The sequence below is a fragment of the Mirounga leonina genome, unplaced genomic scaffold (assembly GCF_011800145.1).
Source record: "Mirounga leonina isolate KUSES-001 unplaced genomic scaffold, KU_Mleo_1.0 Mir_168, whole genome shotgun sequence".
Classification (NCBI taxonomy): domain Eukaryota; kingdom Metazoa; phylum Chordata; class Mammalia; order Carnivora; family Phocidae; genus Mirounga; species Mirounga leonina.
Window position 1 is genome coordinate 40,067,431 of NW_023270426.1, and position 27,108 is coordinate 40,094,538.

General features: G+C 35.0%; 2 protein-coding genes across 2 annotated transcripts in view; both read right to left on the reverse strand.

Annotated features, from left to right (window-relative positions):
* ADAMTS6 (ADAM metallopeptidase with thrombospondin type 1 motif 6) overlaps positions 1 to 25,243 on the reverse strand; it is a 297,675-nt gene extending 272,432 nt beyond the window's left edge. The window contains exons 1-6 of the mRNA XM_035014519.1: positions 25,128 to 25,243; positions 22,376 to 22,740; positions 14,378 to 14,546; positions 6,510 to 6,721; positions 5,920 to 6,003; positions 5,271 to 5,416 (exon numbers count right to left, since the gene is read on the reverse strand). Coding sequence (XP_034870410.1) covers positions 5,271 to 5,416; positions 5,920 to 6,003; positions 6,510 to 6,721; positions 14,378 to 14,546; positions 22,376 to 22,740; positions 25,128 to 25,224 — 1,073 coding nt within the window. The 5' untranslated portion in view covers positions 25,225 to 25,243. The remainder of the gene's footprint in view (positions 1 to 5,270; positions 5,417 to 5,919; positions 6,004 to 6,509; positions 6,722 to 14,377; positions 14,547 to 22,375; positions 22,741 to 25,127) is intronic.
* A 182-nt stretch (positions 25,244 to 25,425) lies between these two features.
* Positions 25,426 to 27,108, reverse strand: part of CENPK (centromere protein K) — a 66,753-nt gene continuing 65,070 nt past the window's right edge. Inside the window, exon 12 of the mRNA XM_035014539.1 lies at positions 25,426 to 25,504. Within this exon, the coding sequence (XP_034870430.1) occupies positions 25,475 to 25,504 (30 nt within the window). The 3' untranslated portion in view covers positions 25,426 to 25,474. The remainder of the gene's footprint in view (positions 25,505 to 27,108) is intronic.

The following is a 27,108-nucleotide window of genomic DNA, read 5'->3' on the forward strand; positions in this document are numbered from 1 at the left end:
AATACTCTATGTCACTAAATGCCTACTGATTTTCATACTATAAAAAGATTTCTTGAATGCTTTTGCCACAAAATAAATTTAGAAATTGTCTTGACTTGGGGCACCTGAGTGACTCAGTTGGTTGGGTATCTGCCTTCAGCTTGGGTCATGGTCCCAAGGTTTGGGGATTGAGCCCCGCATCGGGCTCCCTGCTCAGCGGGGAGCCTGCTTCTCCCTCTCCCCCCCTGCTCCCGCTCTCTCTCACTATCTCTCTCTCTCAAATAAATAAATAAAATCTTGGGCGCCTGGGTGGCTCAGTCGTTAAGCGTCTGCCTTCGGCTCAGGTCATGATCCCAGGGTCCTGGGATCGAGCCCCGCATCGGGCTCCCTGCTCCGCAGGAAGCCTGCTTCTCCCTCTCCCACTCCCCCTGCTTGTGTTCCCTCTCTCACTGTCTCTCTCTCTGTCAAATAAATAAATAAAATCTTTTAAATAAATAAATAAATAAATAAATAAATAAATAAATAAATAAATAAAATCTTAAAGATATTTAAAAAAAGAAAAAAGAAATTGTCTTGACTTTAAATTTGGTGAATACTTCCTAACTTCATGTGGGAATATAAATAATTTTTAAATCTGTCAAATTGTAGATACGTATTTCTAAGTACCCATTAATTTACAGTTTCTCAATACAAAGTTTAATTGGAATAATATGAAAGTTTTGTAACATGCGTAACTTTTTTTTAAAAGATCTTATTTATTTGGGGCACCTGGGTGGCTCAGTTGGTTAAGCGACTGCCTTCGGCTCAGGTCATGATCCTGGAGTCCCAGGATCAAGTCCCACATCGGGCTCCCTGCTCAGCAGGGAGTCTGCCTCTCTCTCTGACCCTGCTCCCTCTCATGCTCTCTATCTCATTCTCTCTCTCAAATAAATAAATAAAATCTTTAAAAAAAAAAAGATTTTATTTATTTATTTGACAGACAGAGAGAGAGGGAGAAAGCACAAGCAGGGGGAATAGCAGGCAGAGGGAGAAGGAGAAGCAAACTCCCTGCTGAACAGAGAGCCAGACATGGGGCTCGATGCCTTCCCCGAGAAGGCAAATGCTTAACCAACTGAGCCACTCAGGTGCCCCAACATGTGTAACTTTTTAAGTGTATATATACAGTTCTATTTTATCTTCTTAAATTCTGTTTATTAGAGTTTCGAATACAAAATATTAATCAGTTCTTGACCTACTTATATAGTGTCATATTACCAAATGTCCCCACATATCAGACATCAGTACTACCAACACTCATGTGGGTACTTGCAAGCTGGACCCTGCTTCAAGAGAAATCCCCTCCATCATGACATCCCCCATGAAAGAAAAAGAGATCAGGTGGTCCCCAACTGCCTTTACTGCTGGTGCAGACAAATGCAGCCTTGACCATTGAGGAACTCTGAAATCTTCACTAAGGCTAATCTCAGCTGACAAAGGTGAATAGAGACTACATTGCTGGAACTTTTCCAGAGCTAGAAACACCATACTCAACCCAGCCAGCACTCTTATGTCCACAGATGAAGATCTTTCTCTACCAAAACCATTCCATAAAATCTGGAAGGGGTGACTATTTCATCAAATGCACAGACATCAACACAAAGCTATAGAAAGATGAAAAATCAAGAAAACATGACACCACCAAAGGAATACAATGATTTTCCAGTAACTGAATGCAAAGAATGGAAATCTACAAATTGACAGACAAATAATTCAAAATAATTGTTCCTAAAAAGTTCGGCAAGCTACTAAAGAACCCAGATCCACAACTCAATGATATCAGGAAAAGAATATGTGAATAAAATAATAAATTCAAAAGGGAGATCAAAATTATATAAAAGAACCATTAGAAATTCTGAAGCTGAAGAATAAAATGAATGAAATTAAAAAATGCAATAGAGAACAACAACAGACATGCCAAGCAAAAGAAAGAAACCATGAACTTGGAAACAAATCATTTGATACTACCCACTAAAAGAAAAAACAAACAAAACAATGAAGAAAGCCTACCTAAATTATAGAACATCACCAAATGAAGTAATATTAGCATCATGGGAGTCCAAGAAGAAGAGAGAGAGAAAGGGACAAAAAGCTTATTTAAGGAAATAATGGTTGAGAACTTTCAAAATCTGGGGAGATATATGAACATCTAGGCACACTAAGTCATCACATTGTACACTTAAAGTATATACAACTTTGTCAATTATACTTCAATGTTTAAAAAAAGATTTGATAAAGCTAGCTGGTATATAACAGATGTTCATTATATACACATACACAAACACTTATGTATAAAAATAAATGTATATAAAAATTAAAATATATGTGTGTATATAAATAGTTTTTAATATACTCTTTGGTGTTAATGCAGTAGTTTTTATACCAGATAAAATAAAATTTAAAAATTTTTTTTAATTAATTAACTTTTTTTTTAGAGACAGTGTATGGAGTGTATGAGTGGACCAGGGCAGAGGGAGAAGGAGAGAGAATCTTAAGCAGACTCCTCATTCAGCGTGGAGCCCCACACGGGGCTCAATCTCACGACCCTGAGATCATGACCAGAGCCAAAATCAAGTCAGATGCTCAACTGACTAAGCCACCCAGGCGCCCCCAGAATTTTAAATTTTTTATACTGCTTATTTATTTCTGTCTAGTCACAGTGATCTCATAGCTTTGTAGAGCACAGTTTGCTTTAAATTTATATCATTATAAAAAAATAAAATATTATTTGCTAAGAGGAGATAGTATTTTAAGTTTTTATACTTTCATTTTTTCAAAAGCAACTATTATTACCTAAGTAACTACAGTTCCAAATGGTTTTCTGCTTAAAACATTTAAATCCCTGAGATAAAATTTGGCCTAGTGGAGATAAACATATCCATCAATTTTTCTCTGGAATTCTCAGTAAACACATTATACATTCTCCCTAGTGAGCTGACATTTCAAGCATGAACTTACCTATAAATGGTGAAGTCATAATCCTGAATATGTTAATGAGTGAGTTACATGAAGCAATGAAAAGCGTTAATATATGAGCATCTATAAAAATTATTTGAATTTTTACTAAAAGTAGCAGTATGATTTAAAGATATATTCAATTTCACAAATTAAAAGTATATAAGGAAGAATCAAGATGGTAAACCACCCAACAAAAACTCTAAATATTAGAGATGATATTCATCAGATTTAGATGTCACTCCATGGCCTTAATAATTCAAAGACGATTAGACTTTTAAATAAGTAGACGTTTAAATAAGCTCAAAGTTACTTTGAGACTATAACAATTCAAAAAGGCACTCTATGCTGCCCCAAAGAGATACTTTTCTAGCCTCCACTATATAACTAATTGAAAATGGTATGATATATGAACTCTTCAAAGTACTGTCCTATTAAATCCTGAGATCATTTCTAGTACTAGTCTGACCATTAGGAGACAAGTTTAAAAAGAAAATTTTATGTTCAAACCTCAGGCATCAAAAAGGCATTCAAAATAGCTTATAGAAACAAGGAAGGACTCTGCAGAGGATCAGAAAAATATCTGGGCCAATTCAGAGGAACAAGACAGCTGAATATTGTAGCCAGTGCAAAGAAAAGATGGCTAACTGCCCAGATATATTTCACGACTCAAATACTTATAAACGTGCACTGTTGGTATAGCTATTGTCATTTGATGCAAAAGCTAAAAATTGAATGCACATACAATAACAAAAATATAAAGCACCAGGAGCCCAGTGGGCATTGCCTTTTTGGGGAGAGTTGGACTTTATAAATATAAACACAGAAGCCAATGTAAATTATCTGTGATCATTTTGCTAACCATATATAAAAAACATTCTCCTGTAGTAATTTCATTGACACTAATCGTATCCACATATATATTTTTATACAAAAGTTTCTATATTTGCACAATTTTTAGTATATTTTTAACTCCTCAAATATATTTGGGAATCATTCCAGACCACAAGACTCTGAGGAATTACAGAATTTATCAGACTGACATGTCAACACATATGAATACAGAACCCATACAATGTTGTTTTTATTTGCAAGTATGTCATAAACAAACTTTTCTAGCTTACAGTGCCAGGTAGATGAAGTCAATTAAAGTAATTATAACTGAAAAAATAAATAAACCGAGAAGCTTTAACTCTACAACTTAGTTAACAGGAACATTTTTTAAAAAGCTAAATTCACATTATCTCCCAGGATCTCAAGATTCTGATGCCACGTAACTTTACATTCCCGCCATATAGTTTAATGTAGAGTCAATGGGCACACCATTGTTAAGTACTATCTTGCAAATTAAAAGAAATAATCAAGACAACAAAGGCTATTTCATTTCACCAAGATAGAATAATGCTTCCATTTTGCTTATTGTTTTTTTTTCATTTTTAAATACTGATAAGAGGTCAAAGGACAAGTTCATCTTAAAATGATTTAAGCATGCTTCTAACCAGTCATAATTAAGGTATAAAAAAACTAAGACAGTAGTCTAAGATAGCACAGTCATAGAAGACAGGATTATCAGGGTTTGAGACCTGCACTTTCACTTGCTTGAGCAATTTAAGTATTTTAAACTAGTTTCCTCACTTTTTAGATGGGAAAAGTAATAATGGTATCTACTCCACAGAATTCTTGTTGGAGAGTAAGGAATAAAAGGATCTGAACAAGTTATGTAAAACTGGAAAGAAAAACATGAATTAATTGCATTATCATCAAATAATAATTTTACCCTGAGAAGCAAGCTATTCAACATATAATGTAATAAATGTGCTTCTTTATATTTATACCTTAATTAAAACATTTTTAATTAAATAAACATTCATCTAAGTAAATTGTGTAACTATTGATGTCCTCCCTTTTAAAAATTTGGAGGTAAGAATAATTAATGTATTTTATAACCAAGAGTGATGACTCAATTATAATCCCATACTTTTTAATCTTTGTTTTATTATGTATTTTGTTCAATTAACAAAACATACATGTGCTTCCAATTAAACCTTATGAATAGATATTAGTTGAAGGAAAGATGTTTATTACATTTCTAAGTCAACTCTAAATGTGTTCTTTTTTCTTACTCGGTTCATTTGATGCAAACACAATAATAGTGTAATATATTCCTTCTCACTGGTGATTAACAAATTACCATTTGCTTTCAATATATTCATTACCTGAATGAGACTTTAGATAGAACAAAATATAGTCAAAATATTAAACACAACAATCAAAGATAAAATATTTGCAACAAACCATACCTAGTAATAAGAACAGCATTATCGTGGTGGGCAATCCCATTTTCTGGAATGGTGTTTCCATCACTTTGGTGAGAGAGAATGGATTTCTGCCATTTACAGAAGCTATCGAGGGACTTGTCTGCATGGTGGTTTATCTCCAAGTTTGGCTGCAATACAACATGCATACCAGAAATGTTCCAAACAAATTACTAAGGTCAGTTGTTAAAACTTTTGAAGAACTAAAGTGGGACTATAATTAGAAGCAGTGGTTTCTAGGAATAATCTCTTGCCAATTTTTATCTCTGTAATATCTGACCTAGAGTTAATTTAGTGTACTACTGAATATTCTTTCCAGTTCCAGCTTTAATGATCATGTGAATATATGTGATTCTCAGCAACCAAAACCACTATTATTAGATCTGCCAAACAAATACTCATCTTTATACTGAAACATATAGCTAATATACATATATAGAGCCTTAACATGAATAGGAGGTATATTCTTATAAAGTACTTAAAATTTGCTTAAAATATTAAATACTTAGTGGTGAAAATCATATTCAACTAGAACTTCCTAAAAGGATCAATAATAAAATACTTTATTTTATAATACATAATTCTACAGCCTGTCTGTTAAGGGTTTTAGTTTTCTAAACTAACTCATTCTTACCTGATCTTCTGTAAGAACAATTAAGCGGGCCACTATAATATTCACAACGTTTCCTAGGCTGGAATCACGGTAAAGTTTGGCAACCTGACCTCCAGAAAATAAGAAAAGACACAAAGTCAGACAAAAATCATAGGCTGATTGTTTAATATTTTTTTAAAGAATGGTAAAACAATTTTTCATAAATTAAACCACTTTGTATATAAAAAGATATTATTTTATCTCATATCACTTAGAATTCTACCCTCAAGATGCCTCCATAAAAGATTTTTATACAAATCTACCTCAAGAAATATTTTCTCCTAAAACTGAGCTACAACATAGTAATGAAGAGGGTGAGCTGATATTTCAAGTTAAAGAAAACCTTTTAAACAAGATTTAATATGACCCATTCAAAAAGTCATATTACCTAAAATGAACAGTAAGGTCACCTTTAAATTTATTTCCTATGGAACTGAAACATTAATATATTAACTCTTTCTCATTTTAGATGAGTAAATTCTTAAAATCATTAATTCACACTAAAAATCCATGACCTTAGTCAAAACCACAAATTATTAAGTTAAAATATTATAGAGAGGCATCAAACTTACAATATTCATCACACTCAAAATGTAATGTTCAATGTCTTTGCGGCCATGGTAGCCCACCATCATTTTGTCTGCCACTACCAGTGTCTCCACAAACCGCTCAATGCTTACTGATCTCTTCTGTCTGTGGCGGATATGCGTGCCATTAATTGGTAGTGAAGAAGGAAAAGTAGATGTGTCATTCGGCCACCAAGGTTTGCCACTTCTGATGAGGTCTACAATAAAAATAATTAACTAGTTCAGATAAGTTCACCAATTAAGCTTACTTATTTTTAAATCTTTCATATAGACATGCTCCTCATAAATTGCCTAAAGTATTAAGATTTTTCAGTGAAGAGAGGGGAGAAGGAAATGTAGTAGTAAGAAAATTAAACTCTTTAAAGTATTCAAAATAGTCATTTTATCTGAAGCAAATTAAACATTAATAACATTCAGCTACTCATAACAAAAAATAAGCCTAATGAATTATTTAATTAAAAAATATACATATATTTTAAAGATTTTATTTATTTGACAGAGACAGAGATAGCAAGAGCAGGAACACAAGCAGTGGGAGTGGGAGAGGGAGAAGCAGGCTTCCCCCCGAGGAGGGAGCCCAATGTGGGACTCGATCCCAGGACCCTGGGATCATGACCTGAGCCGAAGGCAGACGCTTAACAACTGAGCCACCCAGGCGCCCAAAATATTTTTTAAATAATCATTTCATATTACTCCAATGACCAATTATGTCATAATATTTTTAAATATAGAATATGTACTTCATAAAGCTTTTTTAAAAACAAGAGCATTAACTTTCTATACACCCTAAGACAGTTCTGATGAAGAACATCAATATTGCAAAAATCTGTTACTTTTTTTTTAAGTAAGCTCTATGCCCATCATGGGGCTTGAACTCACCACCTCTTGTTATAGCAAGAGTCACATGCTATAACAACTGAGCCAGCCAGGTACCCCCAAAATCCTATTCCTAAAATGCCTCTGAGCATTTATTTTAAAGTAAGATCTTTTATTAAACTATCTCAATTAGAGCAATTCTACTGCTCTAGAAATCTCAATTCTAAAAGGCTGTGAATTAAGTTTTTCATTTAGTTTTGCGATATACAACTATTTATACTAACAGAGTACCCAAAGTATTACTCTTCTAAAACCCAGAGGTAAATGGTGCTACAATGAGAGTTGAAAGATTATGATTACAGCAGGAATTCCTTTAAACCACATTTTACTCTGGATTGCAGTTTAATCCTTTGTTTTCTAACAGTTGGCCCTTCAGTACAGAGAAAACCTTTTAGTACTACGGCATTTGTAAACACTTGTCTCATTTATATTCATCTTTATTTAATAAACTTGAATGAGTATAATTCCTCTGCATACCTTACTTTCATATCTGTATGATCTTTCTAACCTCTACTTATTAAAAATTTAGTGAGGAAGAATCATTTTAATTTTTATAATATAATTGACAGAAACTGGCAGTATTCTCTATTATTTTTCTAATTTCTTTAGTGTTTACCCTTTAAAAATTACTTTGGTAAAAGTTATAAATTTTAAGAAATAAGAGATAGAAATGACTATGACAGATACCAGTAAAATATTTTTGAAGCTCATATAAATTGAGTATTTTTATTCCTAAAGGCCAAGAGAGGCAGAGACATGTTACTTCTTATTTCCCAATAGTATAACTTCTAGACAGCCAGTAAGTATTCCCTTATTCCAGACAGACTCTTAAGGTGGCCCCCCATGACCTCCCGATGTTTACACTTCATGTGATCTCTTCCCCTTTAGTGTGGGTGGGACCTGTATCTTGCTTCTAACCAAGAGAATACAACAAAGATAAAGGGATATACACGATTACATATATGAGTACATAATTATGTTACATAATATTGTAACATCTTTCTTACTAGAGCCTTTCCCTTGCTGGCTTTAAGGAAGTAAGCAACCAATTTGGTGAACTGTACATGGCAAGGAGCTACAGACGGCCTCTGGCAGACAACCAGCCCCAAACTAAAGCTTTCAGTCTTTTAATAGCAAAGAACTGAATGTTGCCAACAACCATGGGAATACGAAGGTAGATTCTTCGTCAGTCAAGACTCCAGATGAGAACCCAGTCCTGACTGAGGCTAAGTCAATTAGCTCATTCATGTACAACTGCTGTTCCACAGAAACTGTGAGATAATAAAAGTATATTGCTTAAGCCACTGAGTTTATGGTAATATTGTTATGAAATGGTCAAAATCCTTTCTGCATTAACATAATTCTAATTTTTTTTTTTTTGCTCAGTCTGTCAAGATCATAAAACCACCCATGTATTCAAATCATGCCTAGTTTTCCCTTCCTCTGGATGGACAGCCTAAATGTCTAAATATCGGATTTGATTTCCATTATTTTGATCATTTTCACTCCTCTGATCCATTCAATTTCTCCTTATATTTATTTAAAGTATTTGTGAAAAGAATTAGACTTGATTGGGCAAAATAAGCACCACAATGGTGTTTCTCATTAGATAACACTCAATATAAAGTAGCTACTGTTATCATCATTTTCATAAATTTCAGACTTTTAGCTTTTTAAATTGTTGGTTTGCTTGGTTATCACTCCATCAGATAAATGTATATATAATGTCTTTGATGGACATTCATAAATGGAAAGAGTCTTACACGCAAAGAATTTGTAGTCTGAGATAGATAGATAGATAAAATACACACACAATGAATAAGTGTAATCAAGATATCTGGTTTCACTTTTAAAATTAAATTAATCCAGCATGATTGCATCGTTACGAAACAATATCTACATTCTGTAATCGTCAATTGACTGCTTAATGTTAAGCTTAATGATCTGTAACTAATATACTGTTTAGTCTAAAATAGAACACACAACTGACTTGTTTCAAAACAAAGATTAGTAGTTATTCAAATGATACTTACTACATATGCTCAATTTAATTTTGGATAGACTTTAGAATGTCAAAGAAAACATTCTTCCATAAACATATACAATAAAGAACTTTTCCCAAAAACCAAATACATAGATCTCTTTATCATCTGAAATAAGATCTTAAATTTTTGATCAGTCTCAAAAAAAAATTTTTTTTAAGATTTTATTTATTTATTTGACAGAGAGAGACACAGCGACAGAGGGAACACAAGCAGAGGGAGTGAGAGAGGGAGAAGCAGGCTTCCCGCGGAGCAGGGAGCCCGATGCAGGGCTCGATCCCAGCACCCTGGGATCATGACCTGAGCTGAAGGCAGACGCTTAATGACTGAGCTACCCAGGCGCCCCAGTCTCAAAATATTTTTAATATATACAGTCATTCAAAATTATTGCATTGACCTGCTTTATTTTTCACTAGTAGCACTTATTACTTCTTGATAGATGGCCATGTATTTACTTGTTGGCTTGACTGCTTTTTTTAATTAACTCTCTTCATTAGAATATAAGCTTCATGGGAGCAGAGACTTTTCTTGTTTTATTTATTGCTGCATCCCAACACCTAGAATAGCCTGACACATACGTGCTATATAAATATTTATTTAATAAATACTTAAGTAAACAATACATGTATAGAGACATGATAATATCTACAGCAATGGACAAGAGCATTCAGTTATCCCTGGATAGTGGTAAAAGAGCAACTTTCATTTCCTTTTTTTTTCTTTTTACCCATATTTTCTAAATTTTCTACAAAAAACAGACATTTTTTATTATTTATTTTGAAATTGATAACATAATCTAATTAGAATGGGAAAATTTATATCTGAATATGAGATAAATATGCCCACTCTCAAAAGAGTTTTTCTATCTTATATTTTGATATAAAATTGAGTTCCCAATAACAGGTTAACTGGCAATTAACACCTATAAATGCACATGTCACTTGAATTATGCTGTCAAAATAGTATCCTAATTAAGATCTTAACCAGACATTTCCCAAACTTATTAAACATAAAATACTTTTTTTTAGTGATATTCCTAAAGAACTTAGGGAACTACTACTGATTTTCCACTCTTGGGAAGCCAGTGAAACGTTTGAAAGTATATAATATAGGGCACCTGGGTGGCTCAGCTGGTTAAGCGTCTGCCTTCGGCTCAGGTCATGATCCCAGAGTCCTGGGATTCAGTCCCGCATCGGGCTCCCTGCTCAGTGGTGAGCCTGTTTCTCCCTCTCCCTCTGCCTCTCCCCCTGCTTGTACTCTCTCTGTCTCTTTCTCAAATGAATAAATAAAATCTTGAAAGAAAGAGAGAAAAAGAGAAAGGAAGGGAGGAAGGAAAGAAGGAAATATAATACACCCAGATGTAGGAGACAGCCCACTAAAGACAAAAACAAAGCTGAAGACAGGAAGACCCCAGTTAGAAAGTCATTACAGTGGTGCAGGCAAGAGATAACAAGGGTCTGAACTAAATGGACTGGTGTTAAAGGTAACAGAAATGACTAGTGAATAGGTTAAAAGTGAGGAAATAGTCATAGTAATTCACTCAAGATTTTTCAGCCATTCAAGAATATCTCATTCACCTGCTTTATTTTTTGCAAATAGCACAGTAATCCAGGGCGAGAGACTGTAAAAGAAGAAAATCTTCCCCAACAAGGGCAGAATTTTATGTTAGCAATAAGAGTAGATTTGCTCATCTATTTGATTCATGCCTCAACCTTTGGAAAAGAAGGATCTGCCTCAGTAAGACCAGTAATAAGATAGGCACTTCAAAAGAGGATAATTTGAATATCTAAGGTTAAGAGTTATCTTTCAGAATACAATGAAATCTTTAAATATTTTTGCAAAAAGTGATTTTTATGATCATGAAGTGAAGGATGTCATGTTATGGAAAAAATGATGGGAAAATTATATTGCAATAAACAACTAAATATTTGAATCCTAGTTTTTCAAGAATTTATATAAAGTTGTACTTATAGGGGCGCCTGGGTGGCTCAGTGGTTAAGCATCTGCCTTCGGCTCAGGTCATGATCCCGGGGTCCTGGGATCGAGCCCCGCATCAGGCTACCTGCTCCGCGGGAAGCCTGCTTCTCTCACTCCCACTCCCCCTGCTTGTGTTCCTTCTCTCGCTGTGTCTCTCTGTCAAATAAATAAATAAAACCTTTAAAAAAAAAAAGTTGTACTTATAGCCTAAATTTGTTAAATACAAGATAAATTAAACTATTTCCATAATGTTTAGTTTCATTACTCAATGCAAAGACCCATCAAAATATTTTTCATTGTTTCCTATGAAATTTTATTTCATGCCTTAAGCAGCTTCACTTGAAGTGGCCTTTTTCTAGTACCAATTACTCTTCATCAACAAGGATGTCCCAGAGATTACTCAAGAAGAGAGTATGTAGAATGAGAACAGTCACTTGAAGAATGAACTCCAAAGAACACTTAAACTTGAAGCAGAAGAAAAGTAGCCCAAGAAGCATATGGATATAAACAAAACAGTGATGCATTCACTAATTCATAAGATAACTCATCCTATTTTTTATAAATCTACCTGTTGAACTCATCCCATTTTTTTTCTAAAATTACTTGCTGGTGAACTTTTCTTTGTATTAAGCTGAAACCTGCTGAAATACTGGAATACCCTGCCCCTGGTTCAACCTATGAGAACTACACAGAACAAATCGAATCTTTAATTTTTTTTAAAGATTTTATTTTTATTTATTTATTATTATTAATTTTTTTTGAGAGAGAGAGGCAGGGGAGGGGCAGAGGGAGAGGGAGAGAGAGAATCCTAAGCAGACTCCCCGCTGAGCGCGTGAGCCCATCTTGGGACTTGCTATCATAACCCTGAGACCACGTCCTAAGCCAAAATCAAGAGTCAGACACTTAACTGACTAAGCCACCCAGGCACACCTTTAAAGATTTTTTTTTAATTTTTTTCAAGATTTTATTTATATATTTGACAGAGAGAGAGACAGCAAGAGAGGGAACACAAGCAGGGGGAGTGGGAGTGGAAGGAGCAGGCTTCCCGCTGAGCAGGGAGCCCGGATGCGGGGCTCGATCCCAGGACCCCAGGATCATGACCTGAGCCAAAGGCAGATGCTTAACAACTTAGCCATCCAGGCGTCCCTAAAGATTTTATTTTTAAATAAACTCTACATCAAATGTGGGGCTCAAACCCACAATCCCAAGATCAAGAGTTGCATGCTCCATCAACTAAGCCAGCCAGGTGCCCCAATCTTTTTTTTTTTTAATATAATAGCTCTTTAAATACTAGAAACAGTCATCTCAGTAATAATGATAGCTACAATTTGAGCAACTAATGTGTGTTCAAAGAAGTATTTAAAGAGGTTGGTTCATTTGTCCAAAGCTACACCAAAGCCCATATTCTTTCTACTATGCCAAGCTATATCCTCTATTCTGTACGTTTTCTAATCTTTAGACTAAACAGCTTCCTAACCCCTCACCTCTAGTCTTGTTCTTCTCTCAGTCAGTCTCCACAGGACTGCCAGGGTAGTACTTCTAACACCCAAATCTGATCATGTGATTCCTGCTTAAAACCTTTCAATGGGTTTCTAGCACACTTTGGATAAACAAACTCTTTAATATGGTTTACAAGCCCTTTGTGTCTTGGCCTTCCTTGTCATTTCAGTTTCATCTCTCAGGTCCACTCCTCACCCGTAGGAAATTCACCCCATCCCTCCAGCCCACATTCTAATAACCCATTCTTATGAACTGGCAATGACTGAAATGTGACATTCTACTTTTTGATTCAGGACTTTTGTAAATGCTGTTTCTTCTATATGGAACACTCCACCCACTGTTCCCTCTACTTCTCCACAGCTACCTTCTCTTTCTCCCTCAGGCCTCAGCTTAGAAGTCACTTCTTCCATGAAGCCTTCTTGGTCCACTAATGTCTAGATTTGCTGTCCCTGCTATGTATCTCTATAGTACCCTAACACTGCCTTTGAATATTACCTTAAGACTCTTCAAATCTTATACAAGTGTCTAATGTCTCACCATTAGCATAAAAACATCAGGCTAACCAAACAGCACAGAGTACTAGGCAACACTTGTGAATGAAAATTATACTATGGAACATTTGTGCTTGAAAATTATAACTATTACCTGGATAAAATAGGGTGGGGTTTTGTTCTCCTTCTAAGAAAGAATAATTTTACACAGACTTATATTTTAAGGACTTTTCAAAGAGCTTCCAACTATTGATAAGTGACATCTTTTTTTTTCCCACTGAAAAGGAAGGTAGTTTTTTTTTTCCTCTTTTCTTTTTTTATTGAAGTATAATTAACATATAGTTATATTAGTTTCAGGTATAGAACATAAGGATTCAAAAATTCTATATATTACTCAGCATTCATCAAGACAAGTGTGCTCTTAATCCCCTTTATCTATTTTACCCACCCCCACACCCACCTCCCCTCTGGCAACCACCAGTTTGTTCCCTGTATTTAAGAGTCTGATTTTTGTTTGTGTCTTTTTTTTTTCCATTTTTTCCTTATTTTGTTTCTTAAATTCCAAATATGAGCGAAGTCATATGGCATTTGGATAGGTGACATCTTTTAAAAGAACTCTGGGGATTGCCCCTCAGGGGAATGCCCCAGACAACAAAGGGAGACCCATAGGGCTTAGATTCCTGGGCTTAGCAATCAGCTGTGCTTTTATTAATCTATATAGTACATTTCCATATAACATTTCATTTGAGAAAAGGGTCTTGCTGCTTTAAAAAGAAAAAAGCTGACAATCTCTGATCCAGATAATCTCTAAGGTCCCTTTGAATCTAAATCTCTATGATTCTGTTTAGGAAAATTCATGTTAATTCATGGAAATTCATTATCATTCTATCATTCACCTTTCCATAGGTGTCAGAAGAAAGACAGTGGCAATACAATACAATACACTTTGTAAACGCCACACACTCACCTGAAACCCCACAATGAGAGTGATCATACAGATGCCGTTGCTGGAGGGTTGACTTTTTGTAAATAACATGAGGATGGCCATTTTCATAACTAAAATGTTTGGAATCCTCTGTGGTATTCTTTAATGGTTCAATAAAATATTCCTCATCTTCTGTAGCAATAACGCCATGCTAAAAGAAGAAGAAACAAAGAATTTAGCAAGAAGAATCATTTTAAATATCAATTATCATTACCACGAGTCAAAAATAAGTTGATACCTCTCCAAAAAGAAGTGAAAACACATGTTAATAGAAATTTAGTGGATTATCTATGCCCAGCAAAACATTATATAAATTTACCTATACCTTAAAAAGGATGTTTAAAATCTTCTACATGCCATGTATGCCTTGTATTAAGCATGTCAAATACATTATTTCCTCCAATCTTCCCCAAAACTCTGTGAGGTAGCAGAGACCTCCATGTGTTCACTAAGACCTTTTTCCTTTTCAAATTGTGCACACAGCTCAACTACATCCTCGTGTTTAGGGACAGCTCTGTAATTAAGTTTTGGCCAATAGAAAATGAGCAGAATACTATATGCCACTTTTAAGCTCATCCCCTGAAAACCTTCCCAAGGAAAATTCTCTATTCTCTCTGAAAAACTATCTCGGGGAGGCAGAAGCTGAAAGAGAAGCAATCTGGGTCCCTGACTGACTTCATGGAAAGCTGTCCAGCATAGACACGGATATGAAGGAGAAATAAATTTCTATTGTGATAAACAATGGACATTTTAAAGTTTATGTCACACCAATTAATATGTCTTTAATTGATATATATCCTATATATCTCCATTTTGCAGATGCAGTAACAGACTCAGAGGTTAAGAACTTCCCCAACATTATATAGAGATAAATGAAGGAGCTTTTTTCACACAAAGCTCTGCTCTTATTCATATGATATATTCCTTACACCTATTTACATAGCCAAGTGTTACTCAGCTCAACCATAGTTCCTTTTTAAACCCTTCCCTAGCCCAAATGGAGTAGCTTCACCCTCCTCGGAGCTCTGACAGAGCTTATTATTGGTATCATTTTTTTTTAATTTTATTATGTTATGTTAATTTATTTTTAATTAATGTCACACTTCTCTGCTACATCTCAAGTCTGGAAGCTACATTTACATTTGGTATAACTTTTCAACTGCATATTTTATCTTCCCAACTATACTGTTTGCTTTTTTAAGGCAAAAGGTTATGTCTCTAAATATTTGTATCAGTGATAACCATAGAAAGTGTCTCATATGTAATATGAAGACCAAATAAAAGTTGGTTGATTAAAAGAAATGAGATAGTAAAAGTTATCTGTATTAGAAATAAGAACTTCCATACTGGTCTATTAGTGTTTTCTTAAGTATGGCACATGTGAGGACTGCTCTTAATCCAACTAATTTATCCTGTAACACTGGGTGAAACACAAACTCTCTTGGTGTATTTCCTCAGCTGGAAAAATGAAAGGGTTGGTGTAAATTAGTGGTTTTAAAACAGCACTCTGGGGAACCCTAAGGGTTCCAGGGAAGTGCCCTCAGGGGATTGCCCCAGACAACAAAGGGAGACCTATAGGGCTTAGATTCCTGGGTTTAGCAATCAGCTGTGCTTTTATTAATCTATATAGTACGTTTCCATATAACATTTCACTTGAGAAAAGGGTCTTGCTGCTTTAAAAAGAAAAAAGCTGAAAATCTCTGGTCCAGATAATCTCTAAGGTCCCTTTGAATTTAAATCTCTATGCTTCTGTCTGGGGATATTCATGTTAAGTACCACACGTTTGGAAAGAAAGATAATACATAATTAGAGTTGCTCTAATTTATAGATGAAGTTAGCAGGCACCTACACCAAATGATCTAAAGAATGCAAAAAACAAAAAAGCAGGCCTTAGTCACTTCACATTATTTTCACCATTGTTTGCTTTACTTTAAGGATATGAGTCCCTAAATTAAATGCAAATACTGACAGGAATAACATAATATGCCATTAACACACTCTAATACCTGAGCATGAATTTCTCTACCAGGAAGATGAACAATGTGAGAGCAAACTGAGCATGGTCCTACAGAAAAGAGAGCATGTATAAGAAGTTTTGGTAAGAGAGAACTGTAAGAAGTGGGGTCGAGAGTACTGCCCAGAAAGGGTAGAGCACTAAAGTCATACCTTGCTAACCTGTGGGCAGGAGGATGTTGAAAGGTCCCAGACAAGAAGTTCAGGTTGCTGGGGGAAAATAGACTCAGTAGTGTGGTAAGTAAACAAAATCTCCAATTTCAAGTATGGAAAGACTTGGGAAAAATTCCAGAGATTTTAAGTGTTAGGCACTCTGTAGGATGTTTATACACATTATCTCACTTATTCTTAATAGCTCTGTGAAGTAGGTAGTACTATCAGCTCCACTTTAAGGATGAGAAACACAGACTAAGCAAAGTTAAGTAACCAACTCTTCAATTGACTTTGGAGCTTAGATTATTAGGCACTATATTATAATTCCCTTATCCTCTGAGGTTTGTTTCTGACTTTACTTATTCTTTCACTAAGGATGTTCTGAGTGCCTGTCACATGGCAAGTACTATTCTAGGTGGTGGAGATACAGTAGTGAACAAAACAAACTTCTGGCTCTATGATGGAGCTTACATTCTGGTGGGAGGACCTAGATAAAAGGGATTCATTCATTAGATAAATGATCAATCAGGCAGTGTTAAGTGTTAAGAAAAAAAAAGCAAGGTAAGAGGACAGAGAGCAATCAGAAATGAGAGAATTACATAAACTGTTTAGGATGGTCAGGGACATCCTCTCTAATAAAGTGACATTTGTACAGAAACCTGAACAAAGTGAAGGAGCAGGTAAAACAGATATCTTGTGAAAGAGCAGATTAGACAGTGGGAATAACAACAAAGGCAATGAGGTATGAGCACGCATACAGTATTTGAGAAACAGCAAGGAGCTACTGGAGCTCGAGGGAAGAAAGGAGAAAATGATTATGAAATTAGAAAGGTGCTGGACGCTACGTGATGGAGGACCTGAAATCTGCACATGCCTAGCAAGAGCCCTGCTCTCTCTCACGTCCTTCACCATCCCCACTCACCTCTACACGGTCTGCCTCAGGCCATCAGGATGAAAATCATCACGCCCCCTTTCCCTGACATGCCAGTCCCCACAAGAAGCCCAAGACCTATCCCCTGGATTCTATCCCTCCTCTGGTTATGTGCATCATGTTTTCTGACCCCATCTCCTACCTCTCCCCTTTCACCATTTAAAACACTTCCATTGTGCCTTCTCAAACTCATGCTCAGCTTCATTTGTGAACGTTCACTTCATCTTGCTCAAACACCTGGGTCTCTCTAAATGACACTCTTTCTTCCCTGCAGTCCTCTGGGATGGTGGATCCTCTGCTTCCTCTCCTATATGCCTCCTATTGGACCAGGAGGTAGGGTAAGTATCCTTGTGATTTACTGCCGTTTCTAAACAATTCTCACTCTCTTCCTCCTCTAAAACAAAAACAAAACACAAAAGGCCCTGCCAGCTTCTAATCTCATGCCATCACCAGGTTCCCTCTGCTATTGTAGCTACCTAATGACCCACAAGCACTTTCCTCATTCTTTCAACATTTTAGCTTCTGGATCACTGTCACTCTCTGCAATACCACTCCTGAAATAATTGTTGATTTCACTATCTTAAGTCACAGGTTCTTAAAATTTATGTGTGTGTGCCCTGGATCCCTTTAGAAATCTAGTGGGGAAGAAGCCTAAGAACTACTTCTCAGGATAATATTTTAAGTACAGAAAAAATATATAGGATTATAAAGAAAACCATTGTAGTGAAATACCATTATCAAAGTATTTTTAAAAATGTAATATAAGAACACATATGGCTTTTTCTAATACTTTAAATAAAAAGATCTGCAGTGGATCTAAAAACTATCACAGTTTCACAATGGTGATTAACGTAAATAGTATTTTGAAGAACCTGCAAAACTGTAACATGACATGAAAATATCTATAATTTCTATTGGGGTCAGCTATTGCTTTATTGGTTTGTTATCTATATTCATAATTGAAGGAAATGTTAAATTTCAGTTAAGAATTAGTAAAGATAAAGATGTCATTTATCCCCGTTCCAGTTCACAAACCCCCCAAATTCCATTCGTGGACCCCAGGTTAAGGACTACTGGCATATATGGTTCCTTGAAACCCTGCCCTCTCAATACCTTGACCTGCTCTCCATCAAATACCTTGTCATTCACTTTATCTTAGACTCATACCCATAGTCAAACCCTGGAGTTCAGTATTTTCAGTACTTGCAACCCTGCCAAAATCTCAATTTCAAGTATTCCATTCTTCTATCTTTCTAGGTCTCTCCCTCTAGTATCCCACCTCTATGAGATAGTCCTTTTATACCCACCAAGACCTCATGATTCTACCACTTTTTCATTATCCTCCACCTACTTCATGTCCTCACTTCCCTCCTAATCCAACTTCAGTTCCACCTTCAATTCCCTTGCCCTTTCCTCCCTTCACAGAATTTCTTTGGCTAACCCACAACTCTGATCAAACCAGTTTTGCTCCTCTGGGCCTGCAACCTTGCAGCTTCATTTAGCCAGAGAAAAATACATTGAGATGCTGACTAGTCTCACTTTAAATTCATAACCATAATCTCAACAGTGCCCTTAAGGCTTCACGGCAATTATGTTTCTCTAATATATTCAGTATCCTGTTCTCCTGGATAAATATTCCATTCTTTTCTCCTCTTAATCCCCTAATAACTCATCTTGCCATCTTCCATTCCGATAAACATCGTACAACCTCCTGCAAACTCCTACAACACAAATACCTACCTGCACCTCATGATCATATAATCTTTTTTATTTCCTCTTATTATAGATGAACTTGAGAAATTTTCCTTCTCTCTACATAATCCCTCCCATCTTTATCAAACAAAACAAAACCTCCTCTGATTCCACTCTGCCTTTAGCAACTGATCATTTACTTTTTCAAAGACTTTAAAATATCTACGTACTTTTTTCTCCCATTCCTTTTCAAACCTACTCCAGTCAGGTTTTTGCCTACTTTCCATATGCCGCCGTAACTTTACCACTGCTTTTGTCAAGGTCACCAACAACCTCCTCATTGATAAATCCAATGGTCAGTTTTCAGTCCTCTTATTTTGACTCAGCAGCATTTTTCTCTTGAAATAAATTCTTCCTCCTCTTAGCTTCTAGGATATTTGTCTGATTTTCCTTCAGCTTCCTTAACCCACTGTTCTTTGCTGTCTCTTCAACATCTTACTGACCTCCCTAACATCCTGGAGTGCCCAAAGGCTCAGTTCCTTAAACCTTTTTTTTTAAACCTCTTCTTTATTCTCTCTATATTCCCCCCCTCCCTCAAGCAATTTCATATAATCTCCTGGCTTTAAATGTCATCTCTATATTGATGATTCCCAAATTTATAACTCCATGATTCATCTCTCTCTCCTGAATTTCAGACTTGCATATCCAATATCTTACACAACATAGTTTATTGTGAGTTTACACAATATCTTACACAACATAGTATTCTGTGAGTTTAACATGTCCAAAGAAATTCTGTGAGTTTAACACGTCCAACTGAACTTAAGATATACACCTCCCCACAGTATGGTCCTCCTCCAGGTTTTCCATCTCAGTTAATGCCTGAGTCTTTCTGATCTCAACTCATGGCTGCTTTCTTCTAGTTGCCCAGGCCTCAAGCTTGGAGTCATCACTGATTTAATCCTGTGTCCTCTAAAAATCTACCATCTGGCCCCCAGTTCTCTTTCTAACCTCACCTTCCATTACACTTCCTTTCTTTCACTGAGTTCCAGCCAGGGCAATCTTCTTGCTGTCCCCCAAACACTCTTAGATCACATCTTCATACTTTAAGATTTCCACCTGGAAATCCTCTTCTTCAGATGTCAGCTTCCCTTCCTCGTTTTCCTTAGGTCTTTATTCAATATTTTTTCCACCTTAGAACTTATCATTATCCAACATACTGTGATTTTTATTTATCTGATTGTGTATCTCCTCCGCGAGAATGTAAGCTTTGTGATGACAGGAATTTCTCTTTTGTTCACAGTTGTACTCCTAGCACTGCCTATTATATATAGGTACTTATAAGTATTTGGTGAATGGATGAGTGAACAAGGGAAAATATAGAAAGGGAACTATGGACATAACTAAGAAATAAGAACCAAATATAAAGAAATGAACAATCAAAAAGGAAAATCTCTTGAAAATCAGGAGTATGACTGCTTGTAATTTTTAAATCAATTGAAGGAAAAGAAAGCAAAGTTGGAGAAATCTCACATAACTTAGAACAAAAAAGAAAAAGAAGGAAAAAGAGAAAGACAAGGGAAGTAAAGAACCAATTACAAAAAGGCAGGGGGTGGGGAACAGGAAGAGAAAATTATTAAGGAAATATATTTTTTTTAATTTCTCTAAGCTGAAGGTGCGTCTTTACATTGAAAGCATCCATTAAATATCAAATAAGGATAAGGAAAGAAGATCCACAGCTTAACACATTATTATAAAATTCTTGAAATAGGAAGGATAAAGAGAAGATCATATCACTTTCATTGAGGAAAAATCTTAGGAAAAAAAAGAAAAGAACAAGAAGCAGACTTCTATCTGCCCCCCCAAAATGAATCAATGCTAATTTTTTAAAAGATCTTTAAATTTCTCCCTAAGACATAAAACCATACTCATAAATTTGATGCCCCATGTTTCCCTTTCCCAATTCCACCATCTATGGTTCTGAAGGAAAATGATTTTTGAAACCAGAATTCCACATTCAGCTAAATTAGTAACCAAATATGAGGGCAACATAAAGTAACTTTCAAATAGGTAAGGACTCAGAAATTCTACTTCTCAGACACATTTTCTGACATAATTACTTGAAGATATTCTCCAATAAAACAAGGATGTAAACTCAGAAAGAGGAGGATGTAGAACTAACTAGGAAAAAAGAATCCCAAGATGAGAGATGTACAATAGCTCAAGAAAATAACCAATAGATTGGAAGAAAAAAAAATGCCTCCAAAGAAGAATGGAATATATTCCAAGCAACAGATATAAAGACTAAGGAAATGAATAATACTGAACATTTGGTAAAAAAAAAAAAAAATCATTTTTTCACAATAAGACAAAAATAACAGTAATTAGAAACTCCAGAAATACAAAACCTGGATAAGAAAGCCATGGTTCAAATATAACGCAAACTAAAATGTGACATTATTTTGAACAACTGACAAACAGTAATTAATATTAGGAAGTCTTTTCCTTTGAATGGGGCAAGGCTTGTAATGCTGAAACAATGGGTGAGGAATTATGATGAGAAAATGCTAATTATCTCTACATTGAAATTATTTTATATAGAACAATTATAAATAGAATTGGTTAAAAGGGCCTTTGAGGGGTACCCAGCTGGCCCAGTCAGTAGAGCATATGACTCTTGATCTCAGGGTCATTAGTTCAAGCCCCACACTGGGTGTGGAGCCTACTTAAAAAAGTGGGGGGGGGGGCACTTTGAAAAGTGGGATTTTTAAAAAAACATGTTTACATATTACATTTGATTAAAAATGAAACATAAAACAAAATAAGAATAAAGGCAGGAGTTACTAAGTCTGGTGGGCAAAAGTGTGATGAGGAACAGAGTATTTACATAGTCTCAAAGTATCTGTTCACAAATTCCTTATTAGTTGCCAAAGAGAAAACAGTAACTTCAGTGGGCAAACCTGGCACATCATATCTTAAAAAACCAAAAGTAGTCAACATGGGCCATGCAGTTTCAATAGAAAGCAAAGTAAAACAAAAAGGTGTTAACAAACAGAGGGAAAGAGCAAGAGACAGAAAGTCTTAATAAAGGATAAAGAATAGATGGGTGACCTATTATTAATGTGAGGAAAGACATTTACATTGTGAATTTATTTCCCCATCAGAAACTAAAAATTATAACATCTACTTACCAACCCAATACAGTTGCTTAAAGCCACTTTAGTTGTACTACGTTGATCTTGCAAATATCCTGTGTAATGACAGTTGTCTAAAAAATCATGTTTCCACTGGGGTCCATCTTTCCCCCAATATTCTACTGTAAAATGTTTGGACACGAAATCTGTGTTGAGAGTCAAGTTTAGGTGAAAGTGCTTGCCATAGGCTGAAAGTTTAAAAAATAACTTAGATACTGTCTGCTGTGGATCGATAGGGTCCATACTCCGTCTTCTCCTGGAGTGTTTATCATTTTTCACAGTAAAGCTGAGAAAAGCTCCATTCTGATCAACCCTTATTGGAATAGTTAGCTGGTAGTGTTCTAGATAAGTCAGGAATTCCTCTTTGTAATCACAAGGCAGAGAATCCAGAAAAAACACATGGAAGAAAAGAAAATTTAACAGAACAAAGAAGTAGCAGTATAAACAACAAAAACTGTATCAGCATCATTATATGTGAGGTATGAACAAAAACTGTTATATTAAACAAAATGAAGCTTAAAATCTAATGATGAATTATGTTCCAATTATTTCTCAAAATAGCATTATTTTAAAATTAGTTTGGAAGACTATTTTTCTTTTTTATATTTATTTCTTACTGGATTCTAAAAGCTAAATTCTTATAGGAAATATGAATATCTTATAGTGAAATTAAAAAAACAGTGAAAAGTACACATATTTAAAATAATAGAATTTAGCTCCGGTAAAATATGTTTGTTAAAGTTTTCCAAAGGAGTTAATATCGAATTTCTACAGCCTTGTAGAAATATTTTTTAAATCATCAGTTGGAATGGAAAATACAGAAGCCATTTGGGAAAACAGTCTGGCAGCTCCTCAAAAGGTTGAACATGGAACCACCACCCGACCCAGCAGCTCCACTCCTGGATATTTACCTGAGAGAAATGAAAACACATATCCACACAAAAAGTTGTACATGACTGTTCATAGCAGCATTATTCATAATGGCCAAAATGGAGAAATATTCTGAATGTTCATCAAATGATGAATGAATAAATAAAATGTGGTCTATTCACACATGGAATATTATTCTACACAGAACTGATATGTGTATGACATGAATGAAACTTCATAATAACTGCCTTCATTATTAAAGTTCATTATCTAACGTTTTAAAAACATTATGCTAAGTGAAAGGAATCAATCACAAAAGACCACATATTATATGATTCTTTTGTAGGAAATATTCAGAATAGGAAAATCTCGAGACAGAAGTGGATTAAGGCTGTTTAGGGCTGGGGTGGAGAGTGGTTTGGAGAGAATTTGGGAGTGACTGTTAATGGGCACAGGGTTTCTTTTGGGGTGTTGAAATGTTCTAAAATTGATTGTGGTGATGTTTGCATAACTCTGCAAATATACTATAAACCACTGAATTGTGCACTTTAAATAGGTAAATTATATCGTATGTTTATTGTATCTCAATAAAGCTGTTAAAAAACATTAGATTGACAAAAAATTTAGAGGATTATTACACATATTTTCCTCATTTGGGTATACTTAATATTTCCAATCTACCTTCTTAACCACATCTTCCTTTAGTGAGGTTTACCACTAAGGGAAACCAAATGTCTGTCCATTGCCTCACTGTCTATACATGGAGTTCTCCGACAAATATAAATTCCCATGAGAGTATGACCAAATATAAATAAATTAAAAGACAGTATTTATTTCACTTCTTATAAATAAGAGTTCATACTAAATGCTACAGCTTTATTAAACTTTGAGAGCCACATTTTATACATATAGACTTCCAGACATATACATCAATGTATAAAAGCCTTGAAAATCTGGCTCATCTGCACCAAAATATTATTGGTTACTGTACATTCATGGGAGGGCAATCAAAAAGGTATTTTAATAAATCTATAAGGATTGGACATGTCCATGGAAAACAAAATGTCATTCACTCCAGGGATCTCTGTTAAGATATTTTCTATGATATAAAGTTCAATTCTATAGGGCGCCTGGTTTCAATTCTATGGTGGCTCAGTCGGTTAAGCTTCTGCCTTTGGCTCAGGTCATGATCCCAGAGTCCTGGGGCAGAGCCCCCCATCGGGCTTCCTGCTCAGTGGGGAACCTGCTTCTCCCTCTCCTCCCAGCTCCTGCTCTCTGTTGCTATCTCTGTCTCTCTGTCTTTCAAATAAATAAATAAAATCTTAAAAAATAAATAAAGTTCAATTCTATGGATTCAAATTAGGGACCCATGGATTAGAGTTTGAGAAGTTGAACTTCTTAACACTCTCACTCTTTTACTCAGATTCTAGTTCTTATATCAGAATTCTTAAGTTTGGAAAGTATTTTTTCACTAAGGGTCCATATTAGAGGGATCTCGTATCAGAATATGTACCAGTTTCTTGCTCTTTTATAACATAAACCCTTGGATTCCTTTTGAACATGACCTTGCCTGTAACCCTTAGCAACAAATGAGCTTATTAAAGCTTAGGATTCAAAAGAAGAAGAGGTCCGGGTCTATCATCTTCTAAGAAAGACCAGTCAACTCTAAAATACACTAGATATTAAATACTAGTATAACAAGTTAGACTACTTAGAGCCCTCAAGATTTATGAAACTAGCACTGAATTGATGCAGTTGGCCTCCACTCCTATCACTACACATCCCAAAGAAAATGTTCACCCAAACTAAATATTCAGAATCTTTTCTCGTCAAATTAATAGCAATAGTTTTTTGTCACTTTCAAAAGCAGGATTCCTACCTTGAGAACTGTATGAAAGCCTGTGGTCACTATGAAATTCCGATGAAGCCATGATGAGGCTCAAAATCCAGGTCAACGTCTTCCACAAAATTTCCATAATTTAGAAAACTGGATGATTTTTTTGGAGGGCTACCTATGTGCTAGAGAGTCAATACCATACCAAAATCGAAGCATAACAATTTTATTTCTTTAAAATTTCTTGCAAATTAATTATTAGATGTTCCACTGTTTAACAGGTACTTTTTTCCAACATCCCATACTTTCTTCTATATCTGGATTCATTTTTTTCAATCCAATAGGGAAAAAAGAATGATGGTAAAATTTTCATAAGCAAAGCATTTGGCTGATTAGTTACTAAAGTATGGCCATTTTTTAACCTAGAAAAACAAAAAAAAAATTTATGTTAAATGAAAAATATCCTGTAGGGACAGAACTATATTGCTGAATGCTTGCCAAAAGACAAAGACTACAAATGATTTAATATAGTTAAATTAGACTGTTGTTGTTCTTTATAGTCTAAATAAACATTCACAAGACTAAACAATCAGAAACCTAAATGGTAAGGAGGTTAATGCCAAAGCTACTTAATAATCAAAGAAAGAATCTGAAGTGGAATCATAAAAATTATTTTTTTTAAACTTTGAAGAAAACAGTGTGTGGGTACAGTGACTAACCTTTCGATAAAATAAAAGGTAGAATGACTTCACAATCAAAATTCATTTTCTGTAAGGGATAAACAGAGTATGATCCTATTCCCTAACATGCTTTTTAGAACACTCATATTCAAGACTGATCTGTTGCTTTATGAGGCACTTATCATTTTTTCTTAGAGTATATCTACAAATATACAATGACATTTAGCAGCTGTCTGTGAACACTCAGACACTAGCACAAACTAAACTTCTAAAACTTTAAACCATATTTACTGAAACCCTTGATTTCATCTGTAAGTCTTATATGACTTAAAAAGCAACACATATGAGAAAACTTCAACTATCTAGAATGTACTGATAAGAAAAGAAATTCATTTTCTGAAAAGAAAAGAATTTTCAAAAATTCATTTCAGGTATCACAACAGATTTCCTGTCCTATCTCATGTACTTTCTTTTTGACTCACAACCTCCCTCACTCACAGTCCATGAATTTACTTTTCATACAGAATGCTAACATATGTGACTACCTGATTTCCCAGCACATAGTATTTTAGAAGAAGAAAAGAGCAAAGGAACTAAGAAACTACATCACTAACAGCAAAAAACTGAAAAAAAGAAAGACAAACTAAAAATCAGCTGTCGAACCCTAAAGTAATACAGTTTGGGGTACAGGCAAGTGGTCCTTAAATAGCTTGACAGTTCCCATTGTGTTATAGCTCAATATCTGATATTCAAAATACTGCCTGAGTCAGGAATAAAAGATTAAATTGTTTTTAATAAGATAACTTACTACTAATATAGAGAAGTACACAAAAAGTACTAGAAAGATTTTCATACCGCATCCCCAATATATAATATTGGGATTATATAATAAATGTTTACATATGCGTTGGTTAAAAAAATGAGTAAATGAATGAATAGTGATTAAAAGAAAATCACTTTAGGCATATAAAAAGATATTTGTAGTTAATTGGAAAATTAATTTGTGTGGAATACTTCATTCCCTATGGTGTTAGAAATATTGGTTATTACAACATACAAAGCAACCACAACCATTTAAAACTTCTTCCATCCAAAAATTAATTCATCAACAAATATGCTTTACTATGTTCTTAAAATGCTGTTATAACAACATGAGGATACAGAAAAGATTAACACAATCCTTGCCCTTTGGGAGTTCATAATCTAAGCAACAAAGAAAAAAATTCAAGGCAGACTGACATTTGCCGTAATAAATTTAGGCATTGAGGAGATCAGCTGAGGGAAATGACTTCTGAATCAGAGAAGGATGGGTCAAGAAAAGCTTATTTAAAAAGTGGCATTTGAGA